This window comes from Haliotis rufescens, unplaced genomic scaffold, assembly GCF_023055435.1.
Source record: "Haliotis rufescens isolate VD_foot unplaced genomic scaffold, xgHalRufe1.0.p SCAF_2, whole genome shotgun sequence".
Taxonomy (NCBI): domain Eukaryota; kingdom Metazoa; phylum Mollusca; class Gastropoda; order Lepetellida; family Haliotidae; genus Haliotis; species Haliotis rufescens.
This window is the reverse complement of record NW_025963890.1, coordinates 58,914,892-58,933,928: the sequence shown is the minus strand read 5'-3', so window position 1 is coordinate 58,933,928 and position 19,037 is coordinate 58,914,892. Positions and strand designations below refer to the sequence as shown.

Here is a 19,037-nt window from a genome sequence, read left to right as displayed (position 1 = left end):
GTTATGAAATGAAATCTTGAAAATTGATTTTAGTATCATAAAAACTGTTCAGTATTTTTTCCAAAAGTGGAACTTGTATAAATTTTGTCATAAGCAAAACTAGCCTTGAAATGATGACTATATTAAGAAATGATATCTACAGATTATGACTTTTAACTGGCATCATTCTTTGTTAGTAGTACAGTGAGAAATATTTGGTACAAACCAAGAAGCAAAGTCTACCTAGTATTAAAGGGAGTTATCGCTGGGACTAGTGGAAATGGTTTTATATGTTGTCTATGCTGAAACATTATTTGTGTAAGGACACAGAAAATTGTGTCATTTGGCTTGCAGTATGAAAACTATTTTAATTGTTTTAGTACATTTTGTGTTGCAAAGGATTGCAGAGTGTTTTTGAATGAAGTCAACAGAGCAGCAGGAAACAACAGCAGGTGGGATATGGATAATTAGTTCTGGTGGTCTTGAACCAGTCAAACTGAACAATGGTCCCCCATTGTATGCTTTGAATATTTTTGGTTTGGGGATGGCAAATATTGATGGAGTTTGATCTCATTTGGTTAATCGATAGTTATCCTCATAAAAGACATAAATATAAATAACAAACCTAATTGGTCAAAATCAAGAACAGTGTACAATAAGCATGAAAATCAAGGGGTCAACTTGTCATAAGTCTGTGTGTAAAGTTAAAGATTTAACACATAACAAGGGCCCCAGAACCCCTTTCATTTCAAATGCTGAAGTAGATCAATGATCACATGATTTAGCTAAAATTACTGATAAGACCGGCATGTCTATTAACTTTGCAATCTGCAATGACTTTTAATTTGTCACAATATGTCTCTTTCCTGTGGAGGCCCATGGATAGAATTGGTCCCCAGTAACCTATGGTTGTCTGCCTGCCCGAGGCAAGGGAGTTAACTGACTATAAAAGTCCTGTTTCCACCCTTGCCGAACTAGTCTGGAATTATGGAGTTATTTAACCAGTCTATGCATAGTCCAATCAAAATTGTGTAACGAAGTCAACATCAGGTTCATAAACTGCTGTTCAAATGTTGGTTGATTGCAGGATTTGCAAAGCATGTGTACCATCGACTTAGCGTTAACAGATATTTTCAAAAATCTTTTCACGTACATTTGATGCAGCGAAAACAAAAACAGGATCAGGTTGCAGTGATTAAAATTAGGCATGAAAGACAAGGGGTCTTTGCAATCCTCATGTTAAAAGTTAAAGATTTAGGAGGCCCCTAGATTAAAATACCATAGGACAAAACCTTAAGGACCCCTTGTTGATTTCCATCATCACAGACATGCAACTTTACACTAGCTCCTTGGCACATGCCAGTTTTATCTAATGTTCATGGTATCTTAGCACTAGTGGAATTTTTATGGGGTATCCTTAATATATTATCACTATTTGGGCTAAAAAGTATTTCAGGTCAATGCGCAGCAAACTATGTCATTACCCTAATGTTAAAGATTTAGGGGTCCCTAGATTCAAATACTACAAAAGCAAACCTCAAGGTCCCTAGGAGCCCCTTATATTTCAACAACAATGAATGAGTAGTTACACTATTATTACATATGCACCAACATGGGTTAGGTTTTATATTCTGCATGATGAAAGTCATTTGCAAGGTGATCTGGCTAGATGCAAATTTTACCAGCAACAGACAGAGTTGACTTGAGAGTTGGGTCCCATTAAAACATATTTCCTCATGAAAAATTAAATGTATGTAGATCTACGTACTGATTTGAAATCAAGCCTGTTAGTATGACATGTTGTCCACCTCTGCTAGCAACTATTTCATACAGTTGTCTTTTCAGAGTCTACTCAGTTCCATGTGAAAAGGCAATCTTTGGGATGAGAAAGGTAATATGATGATGTAAGGGAGGTAACTCTAAACCTGGAGATATTTCTATAAATAGAACGCAATGTAAATGTAGTTTGGAATGGTTGTGTGTTGTGATGATGTCATCATAGTAATACTGTTTTGTTGTTAGTTATTGTTTTGATGTGAACAAGTAAACATCATTTGAGTTTACCGGCAACTTGAGTCTTCTTTCGATGAATTACTTTAGCCACATAACAGTAAATTTCATCTAAAGAGTAAGGCATTGCATTTTGCATGTGTCAAGTAGGAAAACAACACACATTATGATACATGATATTGTTGTTGATTGATAGAATCAAGAGTAAGCGGTCTGAATCACCAAAACATTGCTTGTATGAACAGTGATGTTACTGGTTGAAGCTAAGGCTTTGGTTCTTTATGGACAATGGTTACATATTATGGGAAAATGTTTGAAGCATTTTGTATTGTATTCATTACCAACAAAGAAGCATCTATATCAAATTAATCATCTTACTACTCTCTGTCTAACATAGTTTTATGAGTAATTTAAACATATCTTATAGAAACAATATTGACATGCTCACTGCTCTTTCGTGCTCTCATGATAAAATATATACAAAAATATATGACTGTTACTAAGTGGACATTGTTACTCTATTGTGTTGTTGGGGTCAGGTTTTGTCCCCCCAAAAACAAACATTAACTTTCCTTAAATATAATTTTTTACCATGACAGAAATATGATATACAAATTGTGATGATGAGAAAAGTTCAATGAAAAATACAGATAGACAACACAATAAAGGTGCTTTTATTACTTTAGACACATTGCTATACTTTCAGCTCAATAAACCTAATGATGATGATTATAATGAATTCTGGGTAGACTTCAACTATGGCACAAGGCGCATCACATTATTCTGTGAACAAGACATCATGGAGGTCAACAGTCAGAATGTAAGTTTTAAAAATATGAATACAAGCACAGTGGAAACACAATTGCTTCATTAATCTAACTTTTGCACAAGACGCCATCCAACTGCTTTCATTGTTGGAGATCTGTCACTTTAACATAGCACCATTATCACCTCTCAATATGCAGCAGTAAAGATGCAAAATTGCCAAACGTTCCTGATTTAGAACCGGTAACTACTAGTGCATAGGAAAATAACAGTAATTTTGACCATTTATAAAAGTCAATGGGGAGTCATGGGCTCAGTCACCACATGGAATTTATTATGTCAACATAAAGAGAGGTGCATTTTGGAATCATTTGTGAACATACAAGTGCTAAATCAATGAAAATAATATGCATTTTGTAATCATGTTATTTTTGTAGAAAATATATCAACAAGTGATTTAGTTTTTGTGTGGTAATACATTTACACATTAGTCAACCATGTCATCTAAAAAGTTTCCAAATGTTTAAATGTGTAGTATATGCTTCAAAAAGGATGAGTGTGCGACCCCCACCCCAGCACCCAGTCTCATTTTGCAAGTACATGATTGTATTCATTATCATTTCAGAGTCAAGGGGAACTGGATTTGTGGGAGACAGTCAGTGTATCGTTGGGTGATGTGAAGTGTTACAGCTACACAGGTGCAGTTCCATATATGCTTCTCTCCTGGATACTTATAACAACAAAAATAGAGCTGTATTTACTGTGTCTAAACTTCAAATAATACACAGTTTGTTATTGACTTATGACAAGGTTTAATTTGAGAAGTTTTCATTACTTCCATTCCATAAGAAGGATGTAAACTGTGCCCTCTGATGTGATTTTGAACAGACCTTAATGAGTTAAACATATTGCCTAATGAATATGTACTTTTTATTCTAAAGCAGGCAGAAAGATATATTTGATTCACAAAGTATTTGATGTTGAATCCATACTTTCGTTTATGATCAATGACAGATAAAGTAGTTTGGTACATGGTCAAATGTTTGATAACAAAGAATAGCTTCTTTTTGTTATGGTAAGCACATTGTTTGGCAGCTGTTTTGTTTAGCATGGCAGACATGATTAAAGATGCCATAGATGCATCACATTTGTACCAAAACAGTATCTCACTTACAGAACAGGACAACGTTGGAATCTCTTCAATTGAACTGAAAAAGGACATCAACTCACTATATCCTAATATGATGCAGTGTAGTGGAAAGCACTTTGAGTTATTTGTGCAAACCAAATACAACCCAAGAAAAGCTCTGATGTCTGTGTTTGGAAGTGAAAAGTGCACAAATGTAAGTGATTATTATGTTATTGATTGATGACTGATTGATACAAGGTAAATGTATTATATGTATGGACAACATGCATTTCTGATACTTAACAGAAAAACAATTCTGGATCATACTTATTACCTGCTACATATGAAACATGTTAAACATCATTCTACCATGACATTTTAAAATTTTGCATTCTGATTGGGACGCCATTAGTATGGTATCTTCATTTGACCATGACCTTGCTGATGACCACCTTACCGAGAAAAGAAATACTTCTTCAGATGTACTTCTTTCACAAAGACGCCTGTTTGTCAGTTTCGAAAAACTGATCTTACTTCTCAAATGTTGCTAAATAATTCCTACATTAGTTACAGCAAGTGTGGCAATATATTTCAGGCAGAAACAAGACGAACAAATATTTAGGGAGTGTATAAATAAAATTCAGTAACATCAACACGGCTCGACCTTTGGGACTGCTCTATCATGTACTGTGATATCATGTCTTCTGCATCAAATGGTTAGACTTCCCATCTGTAGAACTTCATGATGTCATAATAGTGGTGTGTACCTTAAAACAAAACATTACAAAGGTCACTTTATTTTCTATATGGATGTCAGTTTGAATAATGCTAAAGGATATCAGTAATCTGGGCACATGAATTCATTGTGTCTCATTGAAGTGGTTCAGTAAAATGGTGAAAGTTATGGTTTGGGTAAATATGGCAAATATGTATGCACATTTATACCAATCTTCATTGATCCCTAAACTGTTAGGCTTGACCTATGCCTCATCACTAATCATTTCTGCTGTAACCAAAGAGTTCACTTTTGTTTTGTCATTGTTTCATGGTAGAAGACCTCATGTGTTTTCATTTGAGAGGGTTTGAAAATTTCAATGCCCGTTAATTTTTCAAATTTGAAACTTCATGCTGTCACTGTGGTTTTGAATAAACTAATACTTTACAGGTGATATAATCTTAAGTTCGAAATTTCTTACACAAGGTTAATCTCCTAAATGCCACTGATCTTTTGGAGTCAAGATTGGTGGGACTTCTTATCAGAAACTTCCCATATTCTTGGGTGAGAATCTTCTGCGAATTTTAGTGACCACAAATTTGTTAAAATGTTATGGCTACCCCCATAAACACCCCCAAATTATGGACCACGCTCTATTGCAAAGAAGTTTCAGCTGATCAGGAAAATATCCATTCTCATTCCTCCTGCATATTGATGAATATTTCCAAAGATGAACGATCCTGATAAATACAATAGAAAATGACTGTGTAGGAGCAAAAATATGAACTTCTTTCATTGTTCATGTTCATTTATTGTGTCATCTCACTATAACAAATAGCTGAGTTTATAATATGTTCCATTTGTTTTTTATATCTATGGAAACTTCTCATAGTCTACATAAGTCAGACTAATCCCTGATGTTTTTAAATAGTGAGTCAGTGTATTACGAAACTGTAAATATAACTTATGCAGTCTGTGACTTTAGGCTTAAAAAAATAAAAGAATTGGTTCTCAGACAATGGCTTTTGAAAATATGGTGTGGGCGGTGTTGTTTTTGTTGTTGTTTTTGTTCAAACTAGTACGGTATGTAACCAAATGAACAGTTGTGTAATCTAAATAAACATTTGTGTACAATCAACCTGGGAAAGGGCCTCCCTACATAAATATATTCCTTGATGAATAAATACTGGAATACACTATTTGACTACCATTGGACTTAGAATATTTAAGGATTTTCTTTTTTTAAATTTAAATCAAATAAAAAGGAAACATGCTTCAGACTTTATGATGATGCGGGTGGTGCCTGAGAACCAAGACTATTTTTTTTTAGCCTAAGCCACTAGTCTGCAGCCTGAGTCTAGAAAAATTTCTTTCAGTCTACTCTAGTAAACTATGCTAATAAAAGTCCATATATCAACACTAAAGTCCAATGAAAATTATGTCAAGAAACAGGTGAGGCCTAGTAAACACAGACTGCTTGTGTAATAAAAATGTTTATGAAAATATAACAGAATCCTTTAACAATTTTCCTTCAGTATTTAGCAGTGGACATGAATCAGTATTTGTTGGACATACTTTGCCATACCCAAAAGTATCAAATTCTCTTAACTTTCAGAGGAAAGCTTCTGCCGTCATTTCACCTCTGCTATTGAATGTGCAGACAGATCACTATGAAGAGGTGGGAAGATATTAGTAATAGTTTACACATCTATAATTAATATCTGTAAAGTGCAGCCCTTTTCAAAAGATTTAAAGGCAAATTTTCAATACAGCTTGTCGTATATGCAGGTATCCATTTTATAGCAAATTGGTATGAAGTTGTTATGTTGTTGTTCTGAACATGTACATGTATCTCACATACTTTCAGACATTTTTAACTATGAGTACTTAGCATTAAGGATATGTGACTGATGATTAGTGACAGAAGCACATTTCTTTTTTCTTTGAGAAATGTATTAGTTTAGTACCACATTAGGTCCACTTCTTCAGACTCTAGACTTCTTGGGTGCCCATCAATGCGTGAATAGTTTATGATACAGTCCATATCTTCATAGAAAGTATGCTATGATGTAAAGCAACCCAGTCATTCTGTTATTGAAATCTGTTATGTTTCATGGAAATTTCAGACTGAATCTCCATTAGGCAGAAGGTTCATACATGAAGGTCCTGTGACAACATTACAAGACAACTCACATGAAAGTCTTAAGAACCTCACTCCACTGCGCACAAAGATATCTGTGCCCTGTATACCCATGTCAACACCAGCCAGATCACTGTGCTCACAAGAACAAGAAGAGGAACATGTATCATCTGCACAAAACATACAGAAGATACAGCATACAAGAACAGACAATAAAAGCAAAACATCCCAAACATGCCAACCATGCCAACCATCTAAGTCACAGCACAAGGGTTTGTTTCCTTTGCATTTCAATGGTGTTGGTGGCTTGAAAGTCAGTGACATCTTGATGACTCATTTTCACACAGAAACATATAATCAATTACTTGGATTAAACTATATCATCTGATGTCATGAATTATTTGTAACATCAACAAATTATGGGATAAGTGAGTGAGTTTGGTTTAACACTGCTTTCAACACTGTATTTCAGTCATATCAAGTTGTGTCAGCTTATTGTAGGAAGAAACCCAAGGAGATGCAGGTTTACCACTTTGGTGAAATCTATGATCATGGATGCCCTGTGGGGATTCTGAGATAGAAAGCCTCCTGTGACCTATGCTTGTTCTTAGAGGTGACTATATGGATCAGGCATCCAGTGGTCAGATTCTGTGACATGGTTAAAGGTGCAGGATATTGCTTATTAAATCTATCACTAGTTTTCATGGCCCAGCTTCAATTATTTACTGGCTATCGTCATTTAGCTGGTATATTGCAATTTATGGCATTAAGCTAAAAGAAGAAACTAACTAGATCAGGTTTGAGTTTGTACCAAAGGATCTTGTCATAACTAAGGGAAGCAAGTCTGTAAAGTCAATTTCATCACCTCAGTCAACTAGGCCAGTTGTATCCCTAAAATTTGTCTTGAAAGTTATCAGACATTCTGTGGCTAACATTTAGGAATTACTGTGTTTCGATACTAAGTTATTATGGTAATGCAGGAAAGCATTTGAGAATATTTTTTATCATTTCTTCATCTTTCTTCAGACGGTACTTTTGATGCACCAAAAACACCCAGTGACAAATATGTTAGGCCAAAGGTGAAGACACCAGTTGTGACAATTAGAGAAGGTTGCTCCAAGAAAATGCAGAAGGATAGGAAAATGAAGAAAAAGGGAAAACAAGATGAACAGAAAACAGATACACATGATATGCCATCAGGTGATTGCTGTTACTATTATTTTCTTATTTACTTTCAGTTTGGATTTAAAATATAAATATTATCAAAATGAATATTAGTGAATTTATTAACACACATTCTTTTAACAAAGTCTGCATAAACATCTGTTCTCCAAGTTAGGTTGTATTCACATTCGTACAATTGATTGTAATATCTGTTTAACACTTGTCACTCACAATCATAAAACCAATAACAAATTACTAGCATTTTGCAATAAATACTAAATTTACATACACACTTTAAAAGCATTTGGTTCTGGCTCTATATGTACAGTTTCCTTAGTTGTATGTTCCTGTGAAGTTGTGACAAACTTTAAAGGAGGTGGTTGACTGGCCTATTGCAAAAACAACAAACATATGGGTAGGCAACAAACATATGGGTAGGGGCGGCCATAAACAGATCAATATTTATTCTGTCCCTACTTTCGAACTGATAAATTTATGTCAGTTATTACTATATGGAAACTATTTTCTTTTTATTCACAAAAGGTTTCATGCAGTGCTAAAATAATTCAACCAGGTATGGATACACATATGGAACATATAATGATGTTTCTGAGAGCTTCGCCACATTCACTATTATTAAATTATCTATGATCGATGAATTGCTAATGTCAGTAATCTCAGATATGGGGATCAATTCCCACACTTGTAGGTTAATTGGTACTAGAGTCACTGGCCCCTTTTGTGCTTATTTTAAGTGTTGTATGTAGTTAGATAAATCACTCTCTTTCAAGTAAGTGAGTATGGATTTACGCCAATTTTAGCACTGTTCCAGCAATATCAATGTGAGGATCACCAGAAATGGGCTTCACACATTGTACCCATGTGGAGAATCAAACCCAGCCGGGTCTTCATCATGACGAGAGATCGCTTTGACCACCAGTCTACCTGACCACCCTTCTCTCATTTAAGTCATGACTTAGATTTAAAACAGCCCTCGCTATATGTAAAAGGTCATTGCCATCGGGATAACCTACAGACAGTAGGATTGCAGACCTTTCCTATGTTAATGATAAAGTATACGTATTGGGGCCAAATTTAAATATATTTGTACTGATCAAATGGTACTTCTTCATTCAAAAATCCAAACTTCAGATTGCGAGATGGGTAATGAACTACCTATTATGTCATCAATATGGAATGTTACTGTAAACAGCTTGAAGCGTGTGCTGTTTACATGGTTTAGACAGGAACCCAGTCCATCCAAATACCTCAAGATAGTAGATATGATTTATATAATTATATATTAATTCATCTGTGAATGTTTTAGAAAATATCAATATGCAAGGGTTATACTGCGATACATGTTTTGCTGACAGACATATTGCAATATACCAGTATACCAGCTATATTGCACACTCCTAGTATAGAATAAAATAATAATAGGCTTATAGAAAAAAAACACTAATCTCGACTTAAAGTTTGGTCACAACCGCAAAATTTGACTCTTCTGTCAATTATGTGTTTATAGGCTCTGATGCAAACCAAATTTTCCAAAATAATTTTAAAAAATAGATCTTTATATCACAAATCTTATATGACACACTTTCTGCCTCCTTTATCTTACCGTCAGTTGCTTCAATAGGTCCAGACAATGTGTATTTTTTTTCTCTTTACTTTACCAGACATTTTACTAACACAGTTTTGTGGATTGCCTAAGATCTTTGTCATAATGTTGCGATGGGTTTTACAATATGATTAGCGCTACAAATTCTTTGTGGATGGGGCCCCTGATTAAAATATGAAAGTAATATTTGAGCAAAGGATACAACATAGTATTGTTGCTTCCCTTTGCTAAGTTGAAAATGGGCAAAATGTTTAGTTTGAGCTCAAAATCTGTCACAGTGACTGACATGTATTTTGTAATTGAACTGTATGGATATGATTACTTATTGTGAATTATAAGACAAACTTCAATGACATATTGTCTTTTTCTACATGAAGTCTCTCTTTTTTTAAGGGTCAGGCCTCAAAACAGGTATGGGCCTAAATGTCCAAAATTTCTGCAAACATAATTTGTGAAGCAAGCCTACATGTTTATCCTTTTTTTTGTTCAGATAAACGTGAAGAAGATGATGTTATTCCCGATTCTTTGCCTACTTCAAATCACCAACACATAACAATTGCTGTCCATCAAAAGTCCCAGAGGTAAGATGAGTATGATATTCATTTATTATTGGTTCAACTAGTTGGTGTCTAATTGGTTTGATACAGTCTGGGCATACACTGTCATGTTGTCATACGTACCTCAACTGGCAGTTTCAAAAGTCAGCGGGAACACTGATAATGAAGCAAAAGTGGCAATATGTTTTCATTGAAACCATATAGTTTGGGCTATTTTAATTAACCTTTTCATTCACAAATTGCCATTAAAAATTATGCAGGGAGAGAAAAAAACATCAATTTTACTTAATTGCTATTTTTTAAAGGTGAAATTAGGAGGCCTGCTTCTGTGTGTCTTACTAGTAATTATTATTAGAGTTAACAAGTCATGATCCTGATACATAATGTAGTGCAACACTTAGTTTATGAAACACTGTTCGAGGTAAAGCTGCATAAATTTTATACAACAATGTTATTTTAAGACAAAACAAATACATTTACAGGTTGAATGATGGAATACATATCATAAAGCTAAAATGTTAGTAATTTGTAAACATTTGAATGTGCAGATATTACAATTTGAAAAATGATGGGTATTGATTGAGTAAAGTATATTATGTATTGTATCATTTATTTCAATATTGTAGTGTACTGATGATTCAGTGAATTCTCTCTTTGAGTAATCAATTTCGCTTTGTTTGAAAGGAATGCATGCTTAAGTGACAGCGGGATAGATTTGACTGAAGGAGATGCATTGCGACGTGACAAGGGTGATGTGTTATCCAAGAGTCAAAGCAAGGTAGGATTTATATCTAATGTTTATTAGAGCTGCCGTGGTCTTTTGAGACAAAATATTTCCATCTACTTTTTTGTTAATAGGGCGAAAACAATTACTGATATCACTCAAGAAATTTGAAGGTGACCTTTATAGTAGGCATAAACATCAGATATGGATGATACCTGAAACATTTATTTTTAACTGAAAGCTAAGTGAGCTTATGTCAGTTAATGCCTGTTTGTCCAAGTTGGGTTTGAACTTATCATTTGTCCGCTATAAAGCTATTGAGTTTAGTTCTAACACTGCCATGTGTTGTAGGCATCAGAATCTTTAAACACCTTCTTTTCAGAAATCATTGAACTGGTGAATCTGAAACATGCTTCTTCCCACCAATGATGACACCTGAACGTGTTTAAGAAGTTTGAATCCAATATTTGCTTCTTTCCTCAAGCCAGGTGATAGTGGTCCCCATGTCTCTGCACATCCACCGTCCCCATGACTCGTGGTATCAGTCTGCAACTTTAGCCACTTGTCCAAAGCCCGAGTCTAGTAATGTACTGTTCAGTACAGCCTAAAAAGCTTAGCTAATAAAAAGACATATGATAATAAAATGTACAAAAATAATGCTTAGAGCTTTTTAATTTTGACCCTGAATTGACCTTTGCACTTTGACCATGTTCTTAATTCTGTCAAAATACGCCTAAGCTCTGTGTACATCATCTTCTCAGAAACTTCTGGATGAGTGAAGCTGAAACTTCACATGCTTGTTCCCACCAATGAAGACCCCTAAATTTGTCCAAGATGTCTAAATTTTTAGTTATGGCAGCCATGTTGTTTTAGAAATGTAAGGAATGTGGTACATGTTTAGTTACTAATGGGAGTTACCCTATCCACTTGCTTTCCACCATTTTCACTACAAATGCTTTCATTTATCTGTGTTGTAATCCCTGAGCTGCAGGTAACCTACAATACCTTGAATTATACAATCTATAACTGAAGCTACCCAGAATTTGTTAAGTAGCTGTTCATAGCTTGCATATAGCTGTTGTCACGAGTTGACAAACATATATTTATTTTTGGCATGATGCATTTTTCAAGGAATATATACAATTAAAGTCTGTTGGTTGGTATTTTATTTTTGATTTAAAGGTTCTGTTAAAACTAATCACATTTAGGCATACATTTGATTGGAGCACAGGTATGTGCTGACAACAACTTTTTTCAAGTGGATGTTTTTGTTGTTAATTTTAGCTGTTGACCACATACCCATTTGAGCTTCAGTGACATAGCACTATTTTGTTCTTTTACTGAGTAACCTTCAACTAGATTGAAAGAATTCATGATGTCAATGACATGTCATACATCAACATACCAGTATGGTAGAGGTTGGGAGTATATTTTGATGTCTCATATTCATGCTCCCAACATTAACACACTTGCTTTCATTTTGTGCATCTTCATTTCAGAAAGAGAAAAATTCCTGTTTTGATTTTACGGGTAAGTTCATCAATTCATTCACACCCCCATACTTCATCCATTAGTGTAGATGACCAATACAAGGATTAGGTGAGTTGAATTCTAGTATACTAGCCCTACAGTTTGATTAATCAGTCTATATACAGAAACAGTAATTAGTAAAATAATGAAATTGTATTCATTATGAAATGTGATTATAAAATAAAATATTGTATGAAAACATTTACATGTTTTCAGGTGACATTGATGATGACTTCAAAGACAAACAAATCTCACAAGGAAAGAATAAGCTTTTGAAAAAGAAGAAACAAGGGAAAAACAAACCAACATCAGAAAAGGATGTTTCTCCAATATGTCAGGAAAAAGAGAACAATTCAGTGATTAAACTGAAAGAAGGGAATAAGATAGACAACAGTGTTCAACAAAATTACCATGAAATTAGTCGAGCTGCTGAAAACTCAACACCACAATCCTCAGATCTTCCATCATCATTTGAGGTAACTGTCATTCAGGAATCTCAATATGTGTCAACTGAGACAGGTATAGAAGGTTCAAGTGATGTTCAAGATACTGGTAAACACACAGACAGCTTATACAGCTCCACAATTAATACCAAGTCAAGCATGCATGTGAACACACTGCAAACTACAAAGGAGATGTCTGGAAAACAGAAAATGAAACTCTCAAGAAAACAGAAAAAGAAACTGATCCATCCCAAAGATAGAGTTCAAAATCTAAACAGAAATGAAGAGTCTTTAACTGATGAATCATCAGTACAATCTGATGTGTCAAAACAACTCACTGAGGCTCCCATGAAAGCTACAAGAAAAAAACCTTCGCCTTCTGATATAGACATGAAAAACAAGCCTGCAATGAAGGAAAACACTACTAAAAAGGATTCTCACCATTCAATGTTGAAAAGAAGTCTATCAAGCCCTTGTCTTATTTTGAAAGAGAATGCTGGCAAAATAAGAAGCATGAGCAAAGACAATCCAACAACAAAGAAGGAGAGCAAATGTAAAGAGAAAACTGGTTTGGCTAAAGGAGTAGTGCCTAAGGTATCTAGTTTATCTTCAGATACAGAAGTGGAAAAAGAAGCTGTTCACAAGAAGAAATCTCTTGGAAAAACCTCCACGTCAAAGCAGAATGCAAAGACTAGTGGGAGTCATAAGGTAGAACAGGAGGAAGCTAAGGAGCCACAGCTAATAGAAACAAGAAGTCAACACTGTAAAAGAGTATTGCCAAGTCGAAAAGCTAAGGCTAAACAGATTGATGTTTATAAAGAAGAATTCAGTAGTTCTGAAAATGTTGGAAATCTATTTGAAAGCCCATTTAGCATGGCAGATGATGATGTTAACAAAGATTTGCCAACAGAATCTTCCCAAGCAACCAAGATGTCTTCATTTGTTAAACCAAAGAACACGCACAGATTGCTGTCTCAGTCTGGTTTATACTTTCCAGAACTTTCAAGTAATGCCAGCCCTGCGAGTGATCCATATGATTTTGATATGGAATCTGAAGATCAGCTTTACCCTCAGTTTCAGACTAACAGTAATCCAGCCAAAGCCACTGATACTGGTGATAGCAACCAGACTAATAAAGAAAATGGTATGAAGGAGACAATTATGAAAACTTCAAAGTTTTTTAAACACAGATCAGAAGTTGGGATTAATATAAGTTCAGAGACTATTGCAACCAATTACATGAAAACTTGGCATCAAAAGTTGAATAAGAAGGGTGGAAAGTCTGGAGTTTTATCACAAAGTTATATGAGTTGGAAGAGTGTGGACAAAAATATTAAAAGCACCAAAAAGGAAGACATTAGCAGAGAAAAAAGTGGACAAAAAAATAATTCCAAAACAAAGCAACAGAATTATGTTGAAGAAACATCTATCTGCTCAGAAAGAAGAGTGTCCAGAGTTAATGCTGATATTGTGAAAGACACTGAAACAATTCAGAATGAGTCAACAGTCTCCTCAAGAAAGAAAACCAAAACTCCAAAATTCACATTGTTTAATCCTGAATTATCTGTGTTGTTACCAACAAAAGATGGAAATGCTGAATTGAAAAATATTTGTGAGGAGAAAAATGAGAGTCTCTTCCCGAAAAAAGATCAACCTGAACACAGACCAAAGAAGGTGAGTTTGTCATTATTTGTTTGTTCACTTCTGTTCACAATGATAAATGTATATCATAAACATGATAATTTCTAGATTAAGAGATTAATTCGGATTGGCAGTTTGATACATGACAGTACAGTTTGATATTATTTTTAGTTTTGATAAACTCTGAAAGTCCTGTACTGTAGCCCAAGTAAATACAACTATCATCGTTGAATTTCTAATAGCCTGATTATACTCCTTACATTAGGCTACCATTGAAGATTATGTATCTGATTGTCTTTGGTTAATAGGGTAATGTTGTGTTTCCAAAATGAAGAATGCAGTGTGATGTATTTGGTAGATGACGAAATTATTAATATAATCTAATCAATGAAATAACACACGTCAAATGTATAGAAAACATACTTCATGATATTCTGGAAAAAATATGTTAAGTTTGTTTGCTTAGCATTTGATAAATCTTCTCAGTTTTTAAGTTATGTGCAGAAAAATATCCATAGTGTCAAAGATTTAAAAAATACTTTTAATTTTCACAAATTCACAAATATTTTCTGCTAAAGTGTTGTCATAGGAAGGGTAAAAGTGGTGATCAACAAGGAAATGTCTTGAGTCTTTTCTAAGTTTTACAAGTCTTTGACAGGTGGACTTTAAACAGTGAGTCGGTGTTTGGCTGAACTGATTATGCTTTTGATTCAGGGAAAGGCAATGCCGAAACACTGTGACAAGAAGTTAGAAGAACAAAAGAGGACTTTTGCGGCAGATGCACCTGAGAAGAAGATGCACGGTTCAAAATCTAGATGTAAAAACAATATTTCTGAGACACTGGAGAGTAAAAGGTATGACCCATACGTTGATTTATTAGAAATGCTTGAGTATGGTTGAACTTATTGGAATCGTTTGAACTAATAGATTTAGTTATAGTTTGTCACAAGCAAATATGTTGTCATGGTGCTATAGATTTATCCAAGTTGGCTTGTATTATATACCATTTTACCAGCATAGATCAGTTTTAGAATTGTGAGACCAATATTAGCATTATAAATTAACACAATAGCTTCATAGGTCATGTAGGCTAGTAGTCAGAAGAAAACATTCTAGTCCTGAACACAAACTAGACATTACTATTTTTTCTTGTGAGTGCAAACTTATTCAGTGAGTTTTCTTATTTTCGTTGTGACAGTTAATGGATTCCTCTCCAAATACAGTGTTTGGTTTATCACAAATATCTTAGATAGCTTGGAAGAAAATACATCCAGTGATTTTGCTGGATCTGGCATATGGCATTTGGGCATTTTGATGAATTTATCAACATTTACTGGAATTTATCTAGACCTACTCAGGCCCATATATGGCCCCAAGTCTGCAGCAAGTGTCTGTAAATTGTCCCAAGTTATACCGGTAATTAACCATTTCCCAGTTCGTGCTAATATGTTATGACTAAAATTATGGCTTTGAAAGAGGCCTTAAGTACAGTTTGGAGGACGATCTGTATGTTTGTATGTATTCTTTGAAAAATAAGGTGCAGTAGTTTTGCTGGAGACAAATGATATTTGGACATTTCTTTACTTTCTGCTGTATCATGACTAATTTTTAAAAAAAAAGTCTATCAGACAGTTTTATGACAGCCACTCAGTGTCAAATTAACCTGTTAGTATGTGTCATGTTTGTTTGGAGAAGATTAACTGATTTATCATAACAATGTACATTTTTTCCTGCAACAGTTTAGACAGATATGAAAATGGTACCTCTAATGCTGTTGTTGTTGAAAAGTTCTCAGCAATTTGTGAGGTGAGTAAACTTTCTGATTCATCAATATTAATAATAATAATGATAATAATATTATACATTTGTATAGTGCAGTATTCACTGTGCATATGTGCATTTGTGTGGCTTACTGAAATATAAATGTGTTTAATTGACTCATTAACCTTCATATCACATAACAGTGATTATTTCTTTGACTGATAACAGTTTGTATCAAATACGTCTATTCGTTTGTAAAGAAAATTTAAAAGATTGGTTCTTTAAAGAAAACTGTAATTTTGCATATGAGCATTATTACTCAGAGTACATTAGTTATTCATCAGAAATTGTGGTATTCTGAAGAAATTGTTGACTGTTTCTCTTCTTTGCAATTTGTAGTCACTAGTTGAGCAGTCTTCCTTAGAAATAGAAGACTTGGACAAGAAGTTGAATCAGTGGCAAGTCCTCATACATATATTTACATTGTATTATACTCCAATTGTGGAAAATATTTCTTTTAATCTAATAAGCTTACCTCATGATAGCCTATATGTTAAGAATAAGATCTACTTATTCTGTGGATTCTAGATTTAAAATGTCTTGACCAGACTGATGCACATATAGTATTCTGTCAATGTTTGTGGCTTTGTTTATTGGCCCAGTCTGCATGTTTGCATGACTAGCTGTTGTGTTAACATCATAGTTGTGAGTTTGAAATTCTATTGAAGGTTTTTAATGTTTGCATGTCCCAACTATTGACATTGTAAAATAGATTGACTAATTTCGTATTTACAGTGATGTGGAACCCAAGACAAGCTTACAACAGAAGGTAATGATATAAAGACCTGCACCAGGAACATAGGAAATTTACCCTAACTTGACACATACTCTGCGAAAAAAAAGAAACACAAAATTGATTTCAAAATTGGCACACATCATTGTCATTGACCGAGGTTCCATATGGCAAACATGGAACAGTAGATTGAAGTACATCCTTGTATGGCCACCATTAGAGTCCAAAAGTGACTGTCATCATCATCCCATGGAAGCAATCAGATCCCAAATTGTGGCATGGGGAATGTTCACCCACTCTGCCTGCAGTGCTTATGCCAACTGTCCGAAGTTCTGTGGTTGTTGCTGACATGCTCGCAGTCGTTGATTTAGTGCATCCCATAAATGTTTGATTGGGAGACCTAAAGGGCCAAGGACCTGGATGTTGTGATTACTGAAAAAGGCTTTTGTCCTGTCTTGCCATGTGAGGTCGAGCGTTGTCTTGTTGGAAAATGATGTTCACTTGTTGCATAATGGGAAGGACGTGTTCCAGAACTTGCACCAAGACTGTTCTACCAGTGTAGGAGATGGCAGCCCACATCATCACACTACCACCACCAAATCAGTCCACTTCCTGTATACAATTTTGTGCATAATGTTCCCCGTGACACCTGTAAACACGACGTCTACCATCTGCACGGCGAAGCATAAAATGTGACTCGTCACTAAATCAAACTAGTCTCCATCGCAGTTGTGGCCATACACTGTGATCTTGACACCAATGATGGCACAGCCAATGGTAGTGTTTTTGCGATGTTTTCATCTTTTCCCAATCAATGCAGAAATGACCAATCCCCATCACGAAGTGGGGCAAGTGTATAGGAACAGAGTCTTCCTTCCATCTTTCTGGCCGTCTGTCTGCTTCTGAAAGTGGACAAATGTTCTCAAAGATTATTTAAGTTAGACAAATGAAATTCACACGCTGATATTACTGGTCATGGGTTCGAAAATTTGTGTTTTAAAGTCATTTTTCACAGAGTTATGGTCCTTGCTCCGTGCTTTTCAACTAAGTGCATAGAGTCTGCAATGGGGACATGTTTTCTCAGAAACAGCTGAAGTTGCATGAATGAAAGCATGCATTCTTGTCTAAGAGATACTTGTCAAAACTTAGTCTGATAATTGGTGTCGTAAATTATGTATTTCCAGAGTTACTTCCCTTGCTTCATGTTTTTAGATTTTGAGCATACACAGTTACTGCCCCTGGGTTACTACCCATGTTATTTTGCACAGTGCAAAGTGTCTGACATGGGGACAAGTTTTCTCAGAAACTGCTAAGGTTAGCTTATCTAAGAGACACTTATCAAGACTGAGTTAGATAGTTAGTGCAATAAATTATTTCTTCTGATGACATAAAGCGACCCTAGTGCCTATCTCTTATGGCTTTTAGGACTTTTTTCATAATTTATATTCATTACTATATAAACAAACAAAATTCTAATGTGCCCCATGCGTGATAACGCTGTTTTCTTGTTGGTCTGTCAGATATTTATGTTGTTGTTGTGTTTTGTTTGTTGTTATTTGTTGTTGTTTTTTACTTTTGTGTTTCTTTTTTTGCAGAGTATATATTATGCAAACCTTAGTCTTGAGCTGGTGTATTTAAGTTTTGCTCATTAAAACTAGACAAGGGATCACTGAATACACAAGTGGGGAATATTCATGAATGTTTAAAAATATGTACATGTGTATACATCCACAGGTGACTGAATGCTCAGATGAAGAATATCGACAGAACAACTGTTCAATAGTAAATGATTTGAAGTGAGTTGTACAAAAAAACAAATTTAGCTTCTTTCTTTAATGCATTTTATGGATGTTTTCAGTAAAAGTTAGTGGTCAATGGTCATAAGACATAATTTTTTAGGAAGGGGTTTCTGCTTACAAACTATTGACCCTGCATTGTTCCTTGAGGATTGGGATTGACATTTGTAGGAATTCAGTGATGGGATCATCTTAAAGTTAATGCATTGTGTCATGGTTTCCTTAGTTTGTATACGAACATAATTTCCTATGCTCTGACATTGTCC

The 19,037-nt window shown here is 34.8% G+C and overlaps 1 protein-coding gene across 3 annotated transcripts in view; it reads left to right on the top strand.

Moving 5' to 3' along the window:
- LOC124141864 (synaptonemal complex protein 2-like) overlaps positions 1-19,037 on the top strand; it is a 50,405-nt gene that overhangs the window by 15,402 nt on the left and 15,966 nt on the right. For all 3 annotated transcript variants that reach the window (XM_046510049.2, XM_046510031.2, XM_046510040.2), the window contains exons 10-26: positions 379-431; positions 1,825-1,870; positions 2,696-2,809; positions 3,380-3,452; positions 3,931-4,097; positions 6,214-6,276; positions 6,725-7,010; positions 7,765-7,938; positions 10,017-10,107; positions 10,768-10,861; positions 12,307-12,337; positions 12,554-14,454; positions 15,136-15,275; positions 16,161-16,227; positions 16,582-16,640; positions 16,978-17,011; positions 18,710-18,771. In XM_046510049.2, coding sequence (XP_046366005.2) covers positions 379-431; positions 1,825-1,870; positions 2,696-2,809; positions 3,380-3,452; positions 3,931-4,097; positions 6,214-6,276; positions 6,725-7,010; positions 7,765-7,938; positions 10,017-10,107; positions 10,768-10,861; positions 12,307-12,337; positions 12,554-14,454; positions 15,136-15,275; positions 16,161-16,227; positions 16,582-16,640; positions 16,978-17,011; positions 18,710-18,771 — 3,455 coding nt within the window. The remainder of the gene's footprint in view (positions 1-378; positions 432-1,824; positions 1,871-2,695; positions 2,810-3,379; positions 3,453-3,930; positions 4,098-6,213; positions 6,277-6,724; positions 7,011-7,764; positions 7,939-10,016; positions 10,108-10,767; positions 10,862-12,306; positions 12,338-12,553; positions 14,455-15,135; positions 15,276-16,160; positions 16,228-16,581; positions 16,641-16,977; positions 17,012-18,709; positions 18,772-19,037) is intronic.